The sequence below is a fragment of the Crotalus tigris genome, unplaced genomic scaffold (genome assembly GCF_016545835.1).
Source record: "Crotalus tigris isolate CLP2741 ecotype Arizona unplaced genomic scaffold, ASM1654583v1 scf7180000018371.15429387391:27106975, whole genome shotgun sequence".
In the NCBI taxonomy this organism is placed as follows: domain Eukaryota; kingdom Metazoa; phylum Chordata; class Lepidosauria; order Squamata; family Viperidae; genus Crotalus; species Crotalus tigris.
Genome location: NW_024096970.1, coordinates 26446769 through 26467216, shown reverse-complemented (window position 1 = coordinate 26467216; position 20448 = coordinate 26446769). Strand labels below are relative to the sequence as shown.

General features: G+C 34.3%; 1 protein-coding gene across 1 annotated transcript in view; it reads left to right on the top strand.

Moving 5' to 3' along the window:
- SCFD1 (sec1 family domain containing 1) overlaps positions 1 to 20448 on the top strand; it is a 42978-nt gene that overhangs the window by 4505 nt on the left and 18025 nt on the right. The window contains exons 4-14 of the mRNA XM_039351914.1: positions 263 to 353; positions 2399 to 2521; positions 4884 to 4971; positions 5744 to 5833; positions 6832 to 6887; positions 9867 to 9952; positions 10297 to 10396; positions 12396 to 12535; positions 12710 to 12800; positions 16994 to 17067; positions 17890 to 17971. Coding sequence (XP_039207848.1) covers positions 263 to 353; positions 2399 to 2521; positions 4884 to 4971; positions 5744 to 5833; positions 6832 to 6887; positions 9867 to 9952; positions 10297 to 10396; positions 12396 to 12535; positions 12710 to 12800; positions 16994 to 17067; positions 17890 to 17971 — 1021 coding nt within the window. The remainder of the gene's footprint in view (positions 1 to 262; positions 354 to 2398; positions 2522 to 4883; positions 4972 to 5743; positions 5834 to 6831; positions 6888 to 9866; positions 9953 to 10296; positions 10397 to 12395; positions 12536 to 12709; positions 12801 to 16993; positions 17068 to 17889; positions 17972 to 20448) is intronic.

Genomic DNA, 20448 nt, shown 5'->3' with positions numbered 1-20448 from the left:
GTATCAGTTTGATTTTACACATGTGTTCAATCTTGGTTTAACTTTTTAAAAATGTTTTGATATAGATTGTTCTGTTTGCATTTTTGTATAGTTAATTATAGCCAACATTTATGGAAAGATGATAAAAATAATAATACTCAGCTTTTTGTAAAGCTTAATCCCAAGTAAGAATTCATAGGATTAAAGTGATGTCTTTTTTCTTTAAATGGCTTTTTAGTTTATTTACTTGGTATTAAATAACTTAAGTTTCTTTTCTTTTCAGTCTTCTTCATTCTGATCGAGACCCTATACCTGATGTTCCCGCAATATATTTTGTAATGCCAACAGAAGAAAATATTGATAGGCTGTGCCAGGTAGATTTAGCCTATTTAACATTTTCTGTAAACAGTAACAAAATTGTAATATAGAATTCAAGGGAATACAAATAAGATAAGAGGGTGGCAGCTGTGTATTCTGAGGAATTGTTAAGAGATAGACATTTCATCTCAGTGTTACTTGTGAGGGGTACATTCAGAGAAAGCGATCATCCAATCTTGGATTTCTTGGTTTTCAAATAAGATAAACTTGAGTGTAATCAAACTTATGGCTTGAATTTTTGGACGATAAAAGTTATCTTCAGATGGTACTAATAAAAACAGTTTAGATTTCTTGATAATGGACACATTCCCCAAAATGATGGAATCCTTGCAAGAGATGGACCTATAAAAACTAGGAGGAATGTGATTTGAAAATGCTTTGAAAACCTAATGGTAGAGTTTTAAACTGAATACTGTTGGAAGAGGAGAATACAACCCAGCAAATAAGCACCATCAAGTACTAAGAACTAGATTAGAAAAGCAGAATGTAGAGTATCTGATAAAAATGTATATAAAAATAGGAAAGAATAAACTAGTTATTCTACTTTATTTAAATGCATGAAGTATGGAAAACAACAAGAATTGTGTGAAGGAAATACATATGTATTTGAGAATCAGGAATTTGAGCCTGAGGATCAAGACAAGAATATTAGTCTAAGAATATAAGATAGAGTAAACAGCAGATATATTATTGTTAGGAGATGTTACAGATTTTAGACAGGGTACATAAGTAAATTGCATCCAAAATTTGAACAGAACCAAATCTTTTGGAAGCTGGTCTGTCATGAGTTTTCAAAGGTTGATTGCATGAGGCAGAAGTTTTGTTGGGGCATAGCGTCTTGGGTAGGTCATCAGCTGGTCTGTATCCAGAGTTTCTACATGCAGGAATTTGGGGTACAAACAAGCAAGTTTTCAGTAAGCAAAGTGGTATTTCCATTGAAGGAAGCCAGGCTAGCAGTTGCCCTTAAATAGAACCCATGTCAATGGACTCGGTAACAGTTGGGAGTTTCCCTGGCATGTTAACTGCTGCTCTGCTCTCTGTTCTTTATTGCATATGGCACACACTGGAGCTTGATGTTCTTTCCAGTTCCAGTGATTTCCCAATGAATCTACCTCAGATATTGGAATGCTGGATGCTTCTTTAGGATGAGGTCCAACCAGTTCTTCTGGACAAGCTGGGTCAGAGTTGGAGCTGATCCTGACATTTCTGGACCTCAGTTACAGCAATCAGTTGTATTTAATATACCTATTTATTTCTAATTTCTCAATTATGCTTCTTTGAGCTCTCCAAATAGCTTTTTATTCACAAACTGCAGATGGAGCTAATGAACTGAAGCACTAACTAAACCTGTCTTTGGAATAAATGGGAGGGAAATATCCACTTTCTCATGTTTCTTCTATAGAAAATGCTTCCTGGCCATGATACAAATTCTTCAGTTAGCAGATGTGGTGATCGACTATATTCATATTTTTAAGAATCATCCACATCACAGAATTTTTATGAATTATTCCATATTTTGCATTTCTGTAACCCAGGTGACATTCATTTTTAAATAAATAAGCACTTTTTCACTTAGAAGCATTTTTTAACAATATATTAATGCAGGCCAATCTTATCAATAAGGAACCAAGAATATTGGATCTCAATTAAAATTTCAATACTAATAGATGACTCAGCAAGGGACTAGAAAAATGTATTTAATCATGATGCAGGATATCCCAAATTTAATTAAGTATATCTCCTTGGTTTGTTTTACGATATTTCATACAACCACATCTGCTCAGCTGTTCAGTTTTATGCATCCACTTTCAACTTCTCATGGCATACATTAAAAGTAATTTCTATATGTTTAAATTGATAAGAAATTAACATTGTACTCATAAATAAGGCAAGTTCTTAACAGTTAATTTGTCCAGTGGAGAATTGCATAAAATAATTACATCTTTACTGTAATATTTTACAGTAATATTTTAGTCTTAAAGCATTCTTGTTCACTAAAAGCCCACTTATTTAAGATTATTTGTTCTTTTTTTTCTTTCAGGACCTTAGAAATCAACTTTATGAATCATATTATTTAAATTTTATTTCTGCCATTTCAAGAAGTAAACTGGAAGATATAGCAAATGCTGCTCTTGGTGCCAATGCAGTTATACAAGTTGCTAAGGTACAAAATATAATTTAAGTTACATTAACACAGGTGAACATGACACACATGCTTATGTATTTCCAAAAGATGTATTTGGCACAAATCTATAATTAGTCTAAAAATACATCTCTGAAGATACATTGTTTGTGGAGTGACTGGTACTGTATATCTTTAATTCCAAAAAGTAGTTTCAGCATTTGAATCTCTAACACATACATGGATTTGTGATTGCCTGATGCTTCATAAGGCAACAAGACTATCTCAAGAACTCAATGCGACTGTGGAACACAACACTGGAAGTCAACTCAAAACATCTCACACAAATGGCCATCAAGTATGGCATACACCAACTGATGCACTGTGCACATTGCTGTTCTGCATAGGCCATATAATCACAAGGACTGGATATGAATATGCAGATGTACAGACCAGTTACAAATAACTTGGTATCTCACAATTACATGGGCACCATGATGAGGCAAGAAATACAGCAATATCCAAGTATCACCAAAGGATAAGCAGGTTCTGAAAACCTAGCTCAATGGGAAGAATAAGATCACCATTACCACATTTGGCCTGCGAATCATCAGATACCCTGCAGTATAGTGCGCTGACCACCATAATATGGGCATGAAAACCTTTGATGTGAAGACTCAAAAGCTCCTCACAATGTACAAACATTTCCACGCCAAGTCAAATACCCAGGAACTGCACACCAGCTGGAAATGGCCACTGTCCTGGACAAAACCCAGAACATCCAGGAATATTTCAGAAGATGGCACCCCAAGATATGCTGTTGAAGCAGCAGACATAAGAGGAAGATCAAGCAGAGAAAGCGCCATAGCAAGACAAACCCTGCATGGGATGTATCAGCGACAGGTAGCTGATGTGGCAGACATTAAGAGAATCTTACCAGTGAGTGGAAATTAAGAAACTGAATTACCAGTGAGTGGAAATTAAGAAACTGAATTACCAGTGACTGAATTAAGAAACAGCACTGTGGCACTGATCATGTCAGCACAAGAAGAGGCAAGAAGCACCAGATCATAGAAGCAGACATTTATCACACTTGATAGAAGCTGAGGTGCAGACTATGCAGAGAAGCTTCCGAGACAGTCCAACGCACATAGTGATAGGATGTAAGATGCGGGCAGGAACAGCATATACTGAACAGCACAATAAAATAGCTGGCTTTGTGTTCAGGAACCTACACAGGGTATGGGCTCAACAGAAGATCGTAGAGAATAATGGAACTAAGATCCTATGGGACTTCCCGATCTAGATAGGCAAGTATTGGCCAATCAACCAACATCATGGTCTAGTCAAGGACCAGAAAACAGCAGTGGTGATAGATGTACTGGTGCCAAGTACAAACAACATCAGTATGGAGTATGAGAAGGTGGAGAAAGTACCAAGACCTGAAGGAATAACTGGAGAGAATGTGAAAAATAAAGGCCAAAGTGGTTCCAGTGATGATAGGAGCACTCGGGGCTGTGGCTTCTGAGTTGGGAGAGTGGCTCCAATGTGATCCCAGAGTCTGTGGTATCACAGTCCAGAAGAAGGCAGTGCTAGGAACAGCTAAGATACAGCACAGAGCCCTCTAATTCCCAGGTCTCTGATAGAGGACCCAAGATTGAGGAAGGCTCATACCATCCATAGGGGTAATAAGAAGATTTTTTTCAAAGAGAAAAAAATGGGTTATGCATAAAGATGTATAGCCACTTGCAAAATTGAGATAACTATCACATTTTATCATTTTCTAATTTATTAAATAAATAAATACTCATAGATGGTGGCTCTGGATGGCTTACAAAATTAAAAATCACAGTACAGAAACCTATACAATATACACATACTGAAGTGGCAACAAACAGAATACTTCTGGAAGTTGGGGACTAATCTTATTTCTGGAGAAATATATTCCAGAGGGAGGGAGTCGCCACAGAGATGCATAATGCATGTATCCATTTGTTTTACTGGAAATTCTTTGCACAAGTTGGAACACCAATATTTTTATAAATTCTTAGCTACTATAATATTCTGTATCGTATCTTTTTGTAGGATTGCTAAAGAATAGTAAAATGAAATAATAACGTTGATAAGTAGAATGTTTTCTATAAAGTTGATGTACGCAGTATTTGGATCCAAAGGAGGAAAAGTCAGAAGTCAGTGGCTCCTTGAAGATATTGCTGCCCTGTGATTATGTCTTCCTCAATACCTCTTTAATCCACACATATACTTTTCCTGAGAATGCCTCGCTACTGAATGTATTACTTCACTATTCTTATTTTGTGTGACATTTCTCAAATATGTTAATTAAATATGTGTAATATCTACAAAAATGTTTCTGTAGTGACGATCATTTTGTCTTGATGTATAGGTTTTTGACCAATACCTCAATTTCATTACCTTGGAAGATGACATGTTTGTGTTATGCAATCAAAATAAGGAGCTTGTTTCATATCATGGTAAGTGATTCTTTTATTTAATGTAATGTGTGGTATTTAAATCAATATTTGTTAGACTTTTTTTCAGCCTACCCTTTAAACATTATTGAGGGTGTAGTACAGTTAAATCGTATAAGATCTTAACCCTGTAATTCTTTGCACGCATCCAACTTTCTATCACTGATACAGAACTATTAAACACTTAAGACCACATCATTAACTATGCATTTGCTATTAAGATGAAAATGGATCTTAATGAGACAAATTGTCTTTTTTAAAAAACCTGCACTCTTTTAGCTCCTGTAAGAATGTTCAAGAATCTTAGGAGTTTTGAATATTTCTTACAGAGAACAAAAGAAGGATGTTTGTTGGTTGGCTCATCCTAAGAATTTGAAAAAAATTAATCCTTTGAGATGGCTTATATACTTTCTTTCCATTGGGATAGATGGAGGAGAAATAATGATAGTCAAACCTAGGTTAGGCAAGGGTGGGGGAACGGGTTGCCTGATCCAAATCAAGAAAGAAAGAAAAATTTCATGTTTATTAAATCTTCCACCTTCCATGCATCTACCTATCAGTGGTTTATCTAGCCTTCACTTACCTGGTGCTCTCTACATTAATAGCATAAAGATAGTAAATATCTCTTTTTCATTATGCAAAAAAAAATAAGTAGTGCTTTTCAAGTTGTATGTGTTGCTTTTGTATGTGTTTATCTCTGAGTAGGATTTATTACTTTATTTCTTTGCTAGAAATAAATCACACTCTATGATTTGTTTCCTTCCTGATATTATAGCCATTAACAAACCAGACATAACAGATACAGAAATGGAGACCATTATGGATACAATTGTTGACAGCCTTTTCTGTTTCTTTGTTACACTTGGTAAGTGTAAACTTTTTTCTTTGTTGTACTATTATTAGTAAAGATGATTACTTCTACTTCAATATACTATCTGGAGTAAATAATAAGAATACAGGAGTTGTCATTTATTATATGTATTTCCATATTCTTTTCTCATTTTCCCATTAGTTGTGTTATAATGTTAAAGTTTATCCTATCCAGAGTAACATTTTCTCAAAAGATTCATCATCAGCTTGAACCCTGAATTTAAACTTTTTTTTAAAATATTCATCATGTTTTCTATTTTCATGGAGGGAGATATGATATTATAAGCATGAATTAGATAGAATGGATATTGTTCATTTGCATAAAATTTGAAATTATTTCTTTTTCATTGTTTTACAATTAATATAAAGTTTTAGATCATGTCAGAATTTTTAAAATACATTCTGCATTGGAAGTTCTGAAATCCATGTTAAGAAGGATTTTATATATAGTGAAGTTATAATCAGGTATTAAACAAGCTGCACTGATCTCCAGTTTATTTTGGGATTCTATACTAATGTTAATTAGTTAATTAGTTACTAATGTTAAATTCCAGAATGATTGAAAACAGAATATTTGAAGAACTTCCTTTTCCAGTATATACTGGACCATTGATTAAAATTAAACTTTTGGGACTATCTTATTGGAATTAGGAAGGCTGGGGTTTTGGTAGCTTTGCCAGTGCTCGGAAAGTCTATTCCAGGAGAATACTAATGTCATTCTAGAAGTTAGTAAAGGCCTTCTTTTTAGCAGAGCCTCCAATACATAATCTTCTTAATCTTTTATCAATTAGCTGTTTTATTTTCTGAAAGGTGCTATAGACTTTGTCTGCTTTTTTAATATGTATGTATGTGTATATGTTTTATCAAAGTTGTGACCCACCTGTTTCTTTAATTAAAAAAAATGCACTATGCAGCATTGCAAACAATATGTCATCTACCTTAAATATATGTTAAACTTGATCAAAGGATATTTATTGAACATTATTTTTATAGGAGCAATTCCAATAATTAGATGCTCAAGAGGAACAGCAGCAGAAATGGTGGCAGTGGTGAGTTATGAAATATCACAACTGAATTAGGCATTGAAATAAACATTGTAGATGTTTTAATAGAAAATGTAGAATGGAATTTATACAATAGTTAGTGTAGTTTCTGTAGCTTACAGAAACAAATTTCATCCTCTTTCAAGGGCTCAATCAGACCTTTGATTTTGTTTGTATCAACTTTTGGACTAATATTAGTAGGTCTTATTTACTGACTGCACATATTATTCTATTACAGTGTGGACAAATGCTAATATCATATAAGTATTAACAGACTATTTGTCTTACACTTTTTCACCTAATCTTATGGTAGGTCAGTGGCATTTTTATTTGTATATATTTGACTTGTATTGCAGAAGAGATTTGGCATTTGCTTATTAATAAATTCACATGGATGTATCAAGTCAAGCACATTTGAAGAATTTCCCAATTCATCTTATTCAATCAAATCTTAAACTTTCTAATGCTTTGATGCAAAATAAATAGTTTTAAGATTATAAACTTTTCTCTCCAATCTCATCTCATACATTTGCAATCTGATTTTCTTCCATTTTCAATTAATTGTTTTTAATTCTATCAGACTTAGACATAGTTCTAAAATTCTGGCTTGTTCAAATAGTAGAGATAACAACATATCTATTTTATTTCCTTCTGCTCAATCATTTCTGATTCTTGGAGAGTTTCTGGACAAATCTCTACAATTTTCTTGACAAGGTTTTTCAGAAGTATTTGCCATTGCCTCCTTCCTTGGGCTGTGGGAGAATAACTAATCAAAGGTCACCTTGCTGGCTTTGTGCCTAAAATGGGACTAGATCTCAGGGTCTCCTAGTTTCTAACCTGATGCTTTAACCAATACTCTAAACTGGCTCTCATATCTATTTTAACTTTCATCAAACAAACCAACTTTATATTTCTTCCTTTTACTTCTAACTATCTTGATCTTTAGTCCCTCCAAATAATGTCCTAGAACAGTGGTAGCGAACCTATGGCATACGTGTCAGAGGCGGCACTCGGTGGTCTCTCAGTGGGCACACGCACCGTCATTCCAGCCCTGCTTCTTCCCATGGCCCCCTCACCAGCAGCCCACCCAGAGGAGAGTTGCCCCGGGCACGACCCATGCAAAGCGTAGCCAAGGACATGGTAGCCGGGCAGCGGAGACAAGACTCCGCCCTTGCACCCCATCGCACGCAGATGATGCTGTGGGGCACGGGTGGAGGGTGTGGCCACCATGGCACTGCTAGGCTGCCTAGGTGATCTGTGGCAGGTCGTGGAGGTGGTGGGTGGCCCAGCAGGCAGGGCAGAGCGGGGACGGTGGGGTGGGGCGGTTTTGGGGCACTCGGTCTCTAAAAGGTTTGCCATCACTGTCCTAGAACTAGGTTTCTGTTCATTTCTGTTTTGTTCCTTCTCACAAAATTCTTCAAAGCCTCTTTTGTAAATCCATTATAGGAAAATTATCCAGGTTACTCTCTTGATTTATTATCCATATATACCTTTTAATTATTAAGACATCAGCCACTTACTTTTGTCTGTGCAATGTAACTTCTTTTTACATGTTATTCTGGTAGCCTGCCATTTTTAAATCCACTTTCGAATCAGTCTCAACCTTGTCAGTAAAATTGGTTCCTCTTTCATTTCAAACATGTTTAAACAGAGTCTGTCTAAAGAGGCAGACGCTATTGGAATTAACTTCTGGATCCATTGTTCACAAATATCCTTCAGTATATTCAATATTAAAGTATTTTGTTCCATTCTGTATTAATAAATCAAATTTAAGTGCTTGTCTCCTTTAATTGTAATCCTAGTTCCTTCAGGCTCTCTCTAGTGTCCAAAATTTAAAGTTCTCATGTTTTTTTAAGAATTCAAAAAAGCATTTTTCTACGGGAAGGATTCTTATTAATATTCAAATTTATCTGGACACTTTGTCCATTGTAACTTTCTGAAGTCAAAGTTTTGATCACTCTTTTGTTATTTATTCAAAAAAACATTATTTGGTCTGTAATCTTGTATTGAAAACTAATTTTGTTAAGGATTGAAGGAAACTTACCCCGTGCTGTCAAACTAGTCTATCCAAAGGTCCCTAATAGCTGGAAAGCAGTTAACAAGCAATTTCCAAAAGTTATTGGAAAAGGAAGTGCAAAACCAAAGACACAGACCATGGATTGAGCAAGATGGCTATTTTGCTCATCTCCCAGAGCTCTCAACCTGTGGGTCGGGACCCTATTTGGGGTCGAACGACCATTTCACGGGGGTCGCCAAACAACGCAGTCCGCCATTTTCCCCCCCCTTTTCCTTAGCTGTGCTACTCCCTTTTATTCTGTTGGCTTTTGAAAGCCAATAGAATAGACTCTCTTGAATAGAGTCTAATTCTATTGGCTTTCCAAAGCCAATAGGAATTGTCCAGGCTGTCTCTGCCCTGCTGAGCCTGCCAAAAGTCCCATTCTGCAAACGGTGAGTAGTCCTTGACTTACGACCGGTTGAGTAGTCCTCGACTTACGACCGGTTGGGGGTCACAGCATTAAAAAGGTTGAGAACCACTGCTCTAAACCCACCGGGGACTGCTGTCGGAAGCACTTGTGAGCCATCTTTCTTATCCAGAGAGGAATTATGAAGAGCTGCTCTACATGCCAGCTCTTCATTCCGCCGCAGTTGTCAGCTCCACTTTTTGCAGAGCTGTGTTCAGTTCACCATTTTTTCACTGCAAGTCAGTCACAAAGAAAAAGTTCTGAAATGATACAGGATTGCTCTAGAGAAAACAATATTCTCAGCAGAGAGATCTGTTGTTAATGGTATCTAGAAGAAAAAGGAATGACGTGAATCATTCTGGATATAACTTATTAATTATTGAGAAGTTTGTGAGCCATCTTCCTAATTATTTTCTCCCTTTGTTCCAGTTTTGCAAGAATTCTACAAGTGCATTCCTCTTCCCCCTTCCCCCATATAGTGCCAACTTTATAGGTTTTTGAAAATTGTATTTTGTTTCCACAGAAATTGGATAAGAAACTCCGAGAGAACCTTAGAGATGCCAGAAATAGCCTTTTCACTGGCGACACACTTGGGGCTGGGCAATTCAGGTAACATTTCATTAACTATTTAACAATATTTAAAAAAACATTATTAGTACTTGGTAGAATTAAAATATGTCACTGCTTGTCCATAGCTTACTTGTAGTAAATAAAAGCAGTATTTCAAAAATGTTTCTTGAAGAAAATTGATAGTTTTAAGAAGATTGTTTTGGACAGACTCTTGTTAGTTTTTAATGTACTTTTATTTTCATTTTAGTAAAAACTTTTGTATTCAATAGGGAAATGCTTCATATTCATTATAACTCTTACAGTATTGCAATATAGCTGTAGTCATTAGAATTTTCTAAGTATGCAGATAGCAATAGAGACTCTAAACAGATACTTTTTTATAGTTTTCAGAGACCTCTTTTAGTACTTGTTGACAGAAATATAGATTTGGCAACTCCTCTACACCATACTTGGACCTATCAAGCCTTAGTACATGATGTATTGGTAAGTACTCTATGTGTTTTTCTTTTCTTTTTACTCCCACCTCCATAATACAAAAGTATAATGCAATGCATGCACCTCACCCACTGTTCTTATTTGACACTGATAACTTAAAAGTCAGTTTCTTCCCAAATAGCTGAGATCCCAAGCGATATACACATCAGTAAATACCAGTTTTATTTTTGCTATATAGACTTAGGAATGTAAGTAATTCAGTATGTATTATATAGTTTTGCTACATATGGTTATTATTTACTTTGACACAATGGATTCCCCAAATTTTGTCACCAGCCATTATTTCTAGTTAGTGAGATTCCATTTTCTCAGTTCCTACCCAGTAATGAAGTATCTGTATCAATTGTCTGGCAAGAGGATTTTTTCTAGGAAAAATTGTGTCCTGTGGAGGAATGTGCAGTCTGATGCTATGGGTGTTGGGGAGGGGAATAATCTTCCCTAATTTGCTTTCAAAACTTCTGGAAATTTTATTCTTTTAGTGGCTTATAAGAGTATAGCAGAATAATGGTATTGTGTGAGGATAATTACCACTGTTTCATGTACAGTATATTCTTGGTATAATAAAAGTTTACTTTCTGAACTTGGAAGGTATTGTGGAAAGTGTACTGAAAATAGGATTTAAGCATATAGAGTGTTCATATGGGAAGCAATTGGAAAGGAGAGAAAATATGCTTGTATCTTTGCTTAATAAAAGGAAATAGAAATTTAGAAGATGGATTGTGTGGAAAGTCTAGGGAAAAGGTAAACTGGCTACAAGCCTTTCATTGTTTAAAATTGGTTTAATTACTTGAAATAAAACTACTGCCAGTCCCTACCAAAGCCAATGATATTTCTTTAAAATGATGCTGTTCTGTCTGATAGATTTTCCTATTATTAACCCATGATCTAAAATCCTGTCTCATAGATTGTTTGTGTCCTACCAAAATATAAAACATATTTCATTTAGTAATAAGAATTTACCTGTTATTTAGATTTTTGTGAAGTATGTTCATGAGTAATGTTTGATCTTTACATATTAAGCTACACATTAAATATTAAAGTATCAATAATCACCACAAGATGGTGCAGGTGTTACATATTAATAAACTCAGTGGAAAAGTAGTTTTTCACAGCTATGAATGTGGTCCAATAAAAAACATCTAAAATGTGCAATTTTATAGAAAGAATTGTTCCAAGCAACTGGATTAAATTTAAATGTATAATTAAGAAAGATTACAAAGTCTCAGTATTTCATTATATTGATTACTTGACTTGTTAAAATAAATACATATTTTGTAGTCTGTGTAATTGGCTACATAGTGATACATAAAGAAAATTTTTAACAGGTATTCAGTATAAATAGAAAGTTATTTTTGACATTGACACATATTCCCATAGTATAGTCCACAATTCTTCTAAAGAAGGGATTATGTGCAATTTTCATGTAGAAGTATACGGTATTCTACCAGCTGTTATCATTTATAAGCCAACTCCATATACTTTGCAGCATTCATATAAGGTTTAGTAATTCTTAAAGGAAAAATAGCCAGTAAGAACTAAAATTAGTATTTTAAATTGGTAGGTTCTATAGTGAATCATCTTCCAGGATTATTTATCTTTATGACCTTGCTGCTGAGTATGAAAAAATGATCAAACTGATTGTCATTTACAGCACTTGTATAATATGAATTACCAGTTTTAGCAATCAGCATTGGTGTAATTACATACCAATGGGAAAAACCTTTGTTCTAGACAATAACAGAAAGCCAGAAATAATAAGTAATTTTTAGAATTACTCCGAATTTCAAATTTTACTAGAAATATGAGTAATTAGTAACTCAAAACTACTAATTTTGAGAGTATGTTGTGACATATATACAGAGAAATTTAAAAGCACAATTCATATGTTACCTTTAATTGAAAGGCTCTCTTTTTATAGTTACAGTTGCAAAACAAAACATCAATTTGGTTTTTTTACTAATTCATTTTTAATTTAAAATGATTCTAGGATTTTCATTTGAATAGAGTTGTTTTGGAAGAAGCTTCAGGAATGGAAAATTCTCAAGCAGGTGCTAGACCAAAGAAAAAAAATAAAAAAACATATGATTTAACTGCAGCTGATAAATTTTGGCAGAAACATAAAGGAAGGTAAGTTGAATATTTTATATCGCCAGTTCACTATTTATGCTTCAATTTATATTACTGTAAATTAAACAAAGTGTAAAATGTAGTATGCAGAAAGAGCTAAAAGTAATTTTTTTTTAAATGTATGTTTACAGTACAGAGTATGAGTTAAAAACAGTTTACACAATATTTATTTAGCCCTTTTCCAGAGGTAGCAGAATCTGTCCAGCAGGAGTTAGAATCCTACAGAACTCAAGAGGATGAAGTCAAGCGGCTTAAAAGTATAATGGTAAGATGTATTGATACAATAAAATACTCTTTGGACTTTATAGAGTTATTTAAATATGTTGATACTTGTAAAATACGCTGGAAGTAGACTGATGGTTAATTTAGAATTCTGAAATTTAAAAAAAAGCTTTTTAAATCAATTCCACAACCTTGTATACAGTTTCACAATCTATATTGTATATGTTTAGGTTAAAAAATTGTTGTCATCAATTACAAATGGATTACAAGTAGATATATGTTCATATTAGTAAAGTTGGAAGGGACCTTGGAGGTCATCTAGTCCAAGAGCTAGGAATGTTCTTTACTCTGCTACTGGAGCAAAATGGAATCTTTGCACCTTCTAAGAGGAAAAACTAGAGATAACAAATTACTACAGAAAAAGAATAGAGGAAGAAAAGCATGAAGTTTATATTTATTTATATCTCTATTTGCCAGCTTTGCCTGCTTCTGTATATTTAAAATAATAGGCTAGACCAGTGGTTCTCAACCTGTGGGTCAGGACCCATTTGGGGTCAAACGACCATTTCACGGGGGTCGCCAAACAACGCAGTCCGCCATTTTTTTTCCCCTTTTCCTTAGCTGTGCTACTCCCTTTTATTCTATTGGCTTTTGAAAGCCAATAGAATAGACTCTCTTGAATAGAGTCTAATTCTATTGGCTTTCAAAAGCCAATAGGAATTGTCCAGGCTGTCTCTGCCCTGCTGAGCCCGCCAAAAGTCCCATTCTGCAAACCGTGCTGCACCAGTTGAGTAGTCCTCGACTTACGACCGGTTGAGTAGTCCTCGACTTACGACCGGTTGTGGGTCGCGGCATTAAAAAGGTTGAGAACCACTGGGCTAGAATAAGATAATGTTTATTTACATGGATAGTAATTTAAAACAGGTAACATAAAGCTTTCAACTAAACTGTCTGCCAGGGTAACACCTAAAGCCCTTTTGAAGGCACATAGATCAGGGATATCAAACTTGCCGCAATACGTCACATGATGTATCGCGACTTTTTTCCCCTTGCCAGAGCTGGGGTGGGCACGGCTTCTGCGTGATGCATCCGCCCTGTGGGCCGGCAGTTTGACACCCTTGATATAGATGAAAGGAAAGACCTGATTCCAGAGTTTAAAATAATATAGTCTAAGACTGAAAAATATTACTTTGCTTCTTTCTTTTGAATCTTGCCAAATTTTGAACCTTAATCCTTGATTTTTCCCCCATTCCATATAAATCTGTTAATTGTTCTTTGCCAGAACTGCAAATTTTTATCTGAAATTGCAATCAATGACATTTGAAATAGAAAATAGATCTTGGGTAGTATATCCTAACTAGAAAAATGTTCTATCTTTTAATAGCTTGCTTCATTTCTTTCCATAATTGTTTTGAAATAGATTTTTATTACATCATGTAACATGATATTTCACTGAATCTCTTGTTATATCTATTTCTTCACAAAATCCTCTTCATTAAAATTCCTTGTTATTTTCTTAGTTTTCATTAATTTTATATCCAGAAAGGTAGGCAAAGTCTTTAATTACTCCATTGGAGATTTGTAGTTGCATAATTGTTAATGCTGTACTATCTGTATAGCAATAGCACTTAGATTTCAATACCGCCCCATAGTGCTTTATAGCACTCTGGGCAGTTTACAATGTTAGCATATTGTCCCCAACTGTCTGGGTCCTCATTTTACCAGCTGGTTGAAAAGTATCCTTCTTGTGCTAGTTAAGTTAAATCCATTTACATTAAATAAGGTTAATTTTTCCTCATTTTGATTGCAGTTTGATTACAGTTTAATGCTGCTATTGTTTGTTTGTTTGTTTGCTTGCTTGTTGAATTAATGTGGCTACCTACTTACATGTGAATCTGGGCAGTGTCCACAATTAAAAGACAGATTAACAATCACAAAATTCAAGCATTAAAACCAATTAAAAACAGTTAAAAATTACAATGACAAAAAGATTGGGGAGGAATGCTATCTAAACTTATACACAGTGCAACCATTTAATGAGCTCAATGGCACATCCAAGTTTTGAACGCCTTTCTGGAAGGCTAGCAGAGTTGGGGCCAATCTAAGCTATATTGGGTTTCCCCTCTACTGTATCTCCAGTTTCCTTCCCTGTTACACAAAGTTCATTATCTGTTGTATCCTGAGTAGTTTGTTTGTTTGTTTCATTTGTTTTCCGCAATTTCACAATAAACTCAGGGTGAATATAACCAACTCAAGGTGGTGAACATAACCAACAGTCATATAAAGAGGAAATCTCTGTGGTTGTCATGATGGTTATTCTTTTTATTCCCAGATAATTTCCAATGGAAATAGGATTCTCCATCTCTGTCTACAGTAGTGGCCAAAATTGTGGAAACCCTGTCAGAAAAGTGTACATTTGAGGTTTGATGGCTAATAACACCACTTTGTTTTGGAGTAGTACCATAAAATTATATATCAATGGAAAGATAATTTAATCAAGAATGTAATGCAATAACTTTTATGAAGGATTTGCTATTAGAATAGCAGTTATAAAGAAGAAAAGTGAAACACATAAAAAGAGATATACAGAAATTATCACCGTAGAAAAAAATGAGATATACAGAAATTATCACCATAGAAAAAAATGAGATATACAAAAATTATCACCATGTCAGTTAATACATAGTTGGGTAACCTTTAGCATGAATTATGGCCTTACAATGTCTTCTCATGGAGTGAACCAAGTCCTTTAGTTCTGCAGCTGTTTTAATGTGAAACCAAGATTGAATGATTGCTTCTATTAACTGGGATTTATTGCTGGGTCGCTTCTAATTAACAAGTTTCTTTAGTCGGCTCCTTAGATTTTCAATTGGGTTAAGGTCTGAGCTATTCCCAGGCCATTCCAGCAGTGGAATATGATTATCTTGAAACCACATTTTGCACACACCAGCAACATGATATGGAGCTGAGTCCTGTTGAAATACAAATGCTTCATTGTCTTGGAAAATATCATGTGCGGAAGGCTTCAGTTTGGGCTCAAGTATTTCATTAATGTATTTTTGGCCATTTATATTCCCATTAATCATACAAATTCTGCCCACACCTTTTGATGTTATACAACCCCAGATCATAACACTGACTGGGTGTTTCACGGTACATATAATGCAATCAGGATGCAAATCTTCTCCTATTCTTCTCCTTACATATTTTATGGCATCACTACCATTACTTTAATTTTATTACATTTTACAAGCTCACTAAATGAAAGAACACAAAAAACCCAACAAACTTGATAGCGATCACATAACAAACTGACAAATGTCCTCCTCTCAGCTTCAATAGATGACATCAATAACTGAACCTACTGTGATCTTATTGGCTCATTGCCAAAACAAGATGACACCTGATTGGCTCTCTAAACACTCATGCTCATTGGCTACAATCAGATGAAGGAAAGCTACCTGATATCAACCTAAGCAAGTTGTGCTTCCTTTTTCTGGTTATTTGGCTATAACTTTTCGTAGAATACAGTACAGATAATTGAACAAACTTTGTTGCATTACATTCTTGATTAAATTATCTTTCCATTGATTATATAATTTTATGGTACTACTCCAAAAAAAAAGTGGTGTTATTAGCCATTAAACCTCAAATGTACACTTTTCCCAACAGGTTTCCACAATTTTGGCCACTACTGTAATCTTTAAATCCTTCTGCCACAGAAAAGACAAAAATGGGGAGTGAAATTGGCAGCATGAATGGTTATGAAGTTGGCTTTGAGAAATCATGTCTGTGTGAGTGTCAGAGGATAAAAAGTGGTCTGGGGAGACCAAAACTTGTCTGGCTGCACTTTCTTAGCTTAACCTGTGGCTCAAATCACCAGGAGTTAATAAAAATACCAAAAACTTCAGAATGGAGCAGAATAGCTCAGTTTGCATGCCACCATTGCTCTGCCTCTCATGGTATGCAAATGTCATGTAACATTTATTTCTCATTGTATGTCTAAAAAGATTAATCAGAGAAACATTTTTTCTAATAAGCTGCAAGTCAGGCCTACAAATAAGTTGCATGCATATAATCAATAAGACTTCATCATGATCTTTCTGAATTGCTTTAATTGTCTCTTAAATGTTATGTCAAACGAGAATTCCATTCTGTGTAAATTAAATACCCTATTTAGTTTTTAAGTATACACATATGAATAAAAATAAATAAAAATACAATTTTTCTTCTTAGGGGTTGGAAGGTGAAGATGAAGGAGCAATAAGTATGTTGTCTGATAATACAGCTAAACTAACTTCAGCTGTTAGGTAAGTATGAAACACTTTTAATGGGCAAGAACTTCTCCATGTAATCAGCTTCCTTCCTTATTCTGATGTTAGACTAGATTTCATACTAAGTGCACTGCTATTCTTTAAATATCTCAAGAAATATTAAAGTACTGTAGTATAATAATGTACAACAATATGTTCCAAATCTACATTTTGGTAAAAATATGAACTTTTAGCTATTGAAAACAATTTTATGGGTTATTATGTGTTGCAAAATTAATTTTAGTTCCTCTAGTGTAACCTCATTTGATTTAATGCATATGCCAAGTTATTAAGAAGAAGGATTTGAATCTATTTTAGAGCCACTAGCCAGAAACATGATGAGATAGAATAGCCAATTTACAACAAAACTGGCCAGATGTGTTTTCTGCAAACTCATACTGGTTAAAGAAGATGGTTTCAAAGCCAAATGTGTTATCTGCAAAATCACACTGGTAAAAGAAGTGGTCAAAGTCTTAACGGCTCATCTCCTAAGCAATTGTAGGTCAGAGATTTCAGAACATAAAGAGAAAGATTTGGAAAGTATATGATCCAGGTTCATATTTTCTTCATATGCAATGCATTCTATGGCTAATGAATGACAAAACAAGATCTAATTATTATTTAATTCAGAAGACTTTTAATAATTTCCTGAGGCCCAGTTCTGAGATGTACCTTCACAGATTTTCTGTTCCCTGCTTTTATTTGTATGTTTGTAGTATTTGAAATTGATTCCCAAATTGCCTGTTTGTATATATAACACTAATTATGTAATTAAAATAGAATAAACAGAGAAATTAATGTGAACGAAATCTTTTTCAGCTCTCTTCCAGAGCTTCTAGAAAAGAAAAGACTCATAGATCTTCATACAAATGTAGCAACAGCCGTTCTGGAACATATAAAGGTATAAAACATTGCCATTTTAAAGTTTTATCAGATTTAAAGTTAATCAGTCCTTTTAATTGAGTATAGTAAAAAGAATGCTCAGCCATATATTTTATTACTTTCAAAAGTAATATACAGCAAAAACAGAGAGATACTATGTACTATGAAATTTGATTCCAAGTTTTAGCTGTGACTGAATCAGTGCAGAGGAAATGGAGAGGACAGAGTTTTTTTGGCAAGACAGTATGCAGCAGTAGTTACAATGAACAATTGGTTGCATTATGTTTCTCTTATATGTACAGGTTTGAACATAATTGGCACTCTACAAGATAGTTTACATTCATCAGATAATAAAAGGCTTTGATATTCAGCCATTACTAATTTTCACTGTTTAGTTTTCTTGAGTCTTCTCTCCCCAATCTATTTTACAAAATTAGGCTACCATTTAGAACAGTATTGATTAAAACTTTATTATCATTTTGGAGCATTTATAGAGCAGAAAAGGAAAAATTTAAAAAAATATCAATAGAAATAAAATTACATTCTGTTATGTGCTTAATAAAATAGCCCCAATTCCTAGTTACTCAAATTTTAATCTGCTCATCATGGTTTGTGAACTTTTGACAATTCTTTGAGTCCCAAGAGTTCCTGTGGGACTTAAGACACTTTTTTCTTTCTCTGGATAAAGTAATCATATAAAAATGAAAGAGTCTCAGAGGGATACATTAGTACTATGCTGAAGAGTAGTTGACATGGTTTAAAGCAGGGGTTCTCAACCTCCCAGGCTGTGCACTGGAATCAGTCCACGGCCCACTGGGAATCAGTCCGCACAAGCAAGTGAAGTCCCATTCACATATGCACAGGATCCAACCAGTGTACAAAACCATTGCTCCCCCAGTCTGCTGAAAAAACGCTGCACAGCCGCTGGTGCACAAAAGGTTGGGGGCCGCTAGTTTAAAGTACAGCCAATATGTATATGAAATTCTAGCCTCCATGCTTGAAGAATCTGATTACAAAATAAATGACAAAATATTGACTTGTGTTATCCATGCCAAAAAAAGAAATAAATCCCCTTCATCATTCATAAGAATGCCATAATGGGTTAGATAAGTAGCATTTTAGATTCTGTGCAAATACAGTTACTCTCAAAACAAAATGTTGTTTGCAATCAAAGTATCCTTGTCATGTGAAATTGGGTGGCTGTGTTTTATAATTGCATTTATTATTAAGCCAAATAAAATAGCTGGTTTTAAACAACCATAGTGCGGGTTTTTTTATTATTTATAAAATGATTTATTATAATACATCCCATCATAACAGTTTAGCTTGCCTGGATTTTTCATTTCATTCTCAGAAAACAAACTTCTTTTTTAGTGGTCCTATATTTTTACCATTGTTTAAAATGAATTAAAACTTTCATCTATTCCAGAGGCTTTATACTCAAGCTGCTATTCTGCCAGACTGAATTCTCATTTTTGTCTGTTTGGGGTTGTTGTTTTTTAAAAAAATAAACTTAGGCAGAATTCCAGACTACTATCTCATGCTGCTGCAAAAAAAGCAATTCATAAAAAAAAAACCACTAAACAATCCAGTCTTCTTTCTTCCATGACCTTTCTGGGTATAATCTTTTGAGAATACCCTCTTATTGAATAAGAATTGAATTTTGGAAATTGATAATCAAACCAACAATCTAATTAATATAATTAAAAATAGTACTGTATTATAGATTGCTTTCTTTAATGAGTTTGAATGAATTTTTATTATAGCCAAAGGCCAGAGATAAAAGGTACAGCTGAAATTTTAATGTTTAATGTGATGATAATGAGTTTAAAATATTTGCCTATTATTAAGAGTATTTCCCCCTGCACTTAATAAGTATAATCATTTTTTCTACTTTTTGTGAATAAAATATTTTTCACAATTGTCTTAGATAACTGAAGCTTAATTCACTGACAGTCTGTTTCCATAGAAAGTAATGTTGAAAATAAAGTTTATTTTTTTCTTCAGCATTTTACATTGGATCTCTGTCAAAATCCAAGGCAGGATGTGGTTTGGAAATACTTCCATAGTCTTTTCCTCCCAAGGCATAGAAATCAGATGGCCTTACTGAATTAGATGCTTTTGACACTGCAGAGGTGGAATAAATTATTAGCATGCTTCCTTTCTGCTTCAGGAAGTTTCTTAGAGAAAAATAAGAGGAGAGAAAAGCTAGCTAACTTTTCCGTAAGTTTTCATCAATTGAAGTCTAAATGGGGGGGAAATATAATTTTCTAGGAACCTTAATTATCTCATGTCTCCATTATTTGCACTACAGTAAGAGGTAGTAAATTAATTTTTTTATCATTAATTTTGTAAACTTTTTATTTTGGAATACATTGTCTGCCCTTAAATCTGTATTTAAGAAAGTTCTTGCTCATATACATGCACATATATATGGAAGGATGTGTCAGTGAATATTCACACATTTGCATATAGAGATGTACTATCCCCTTTATG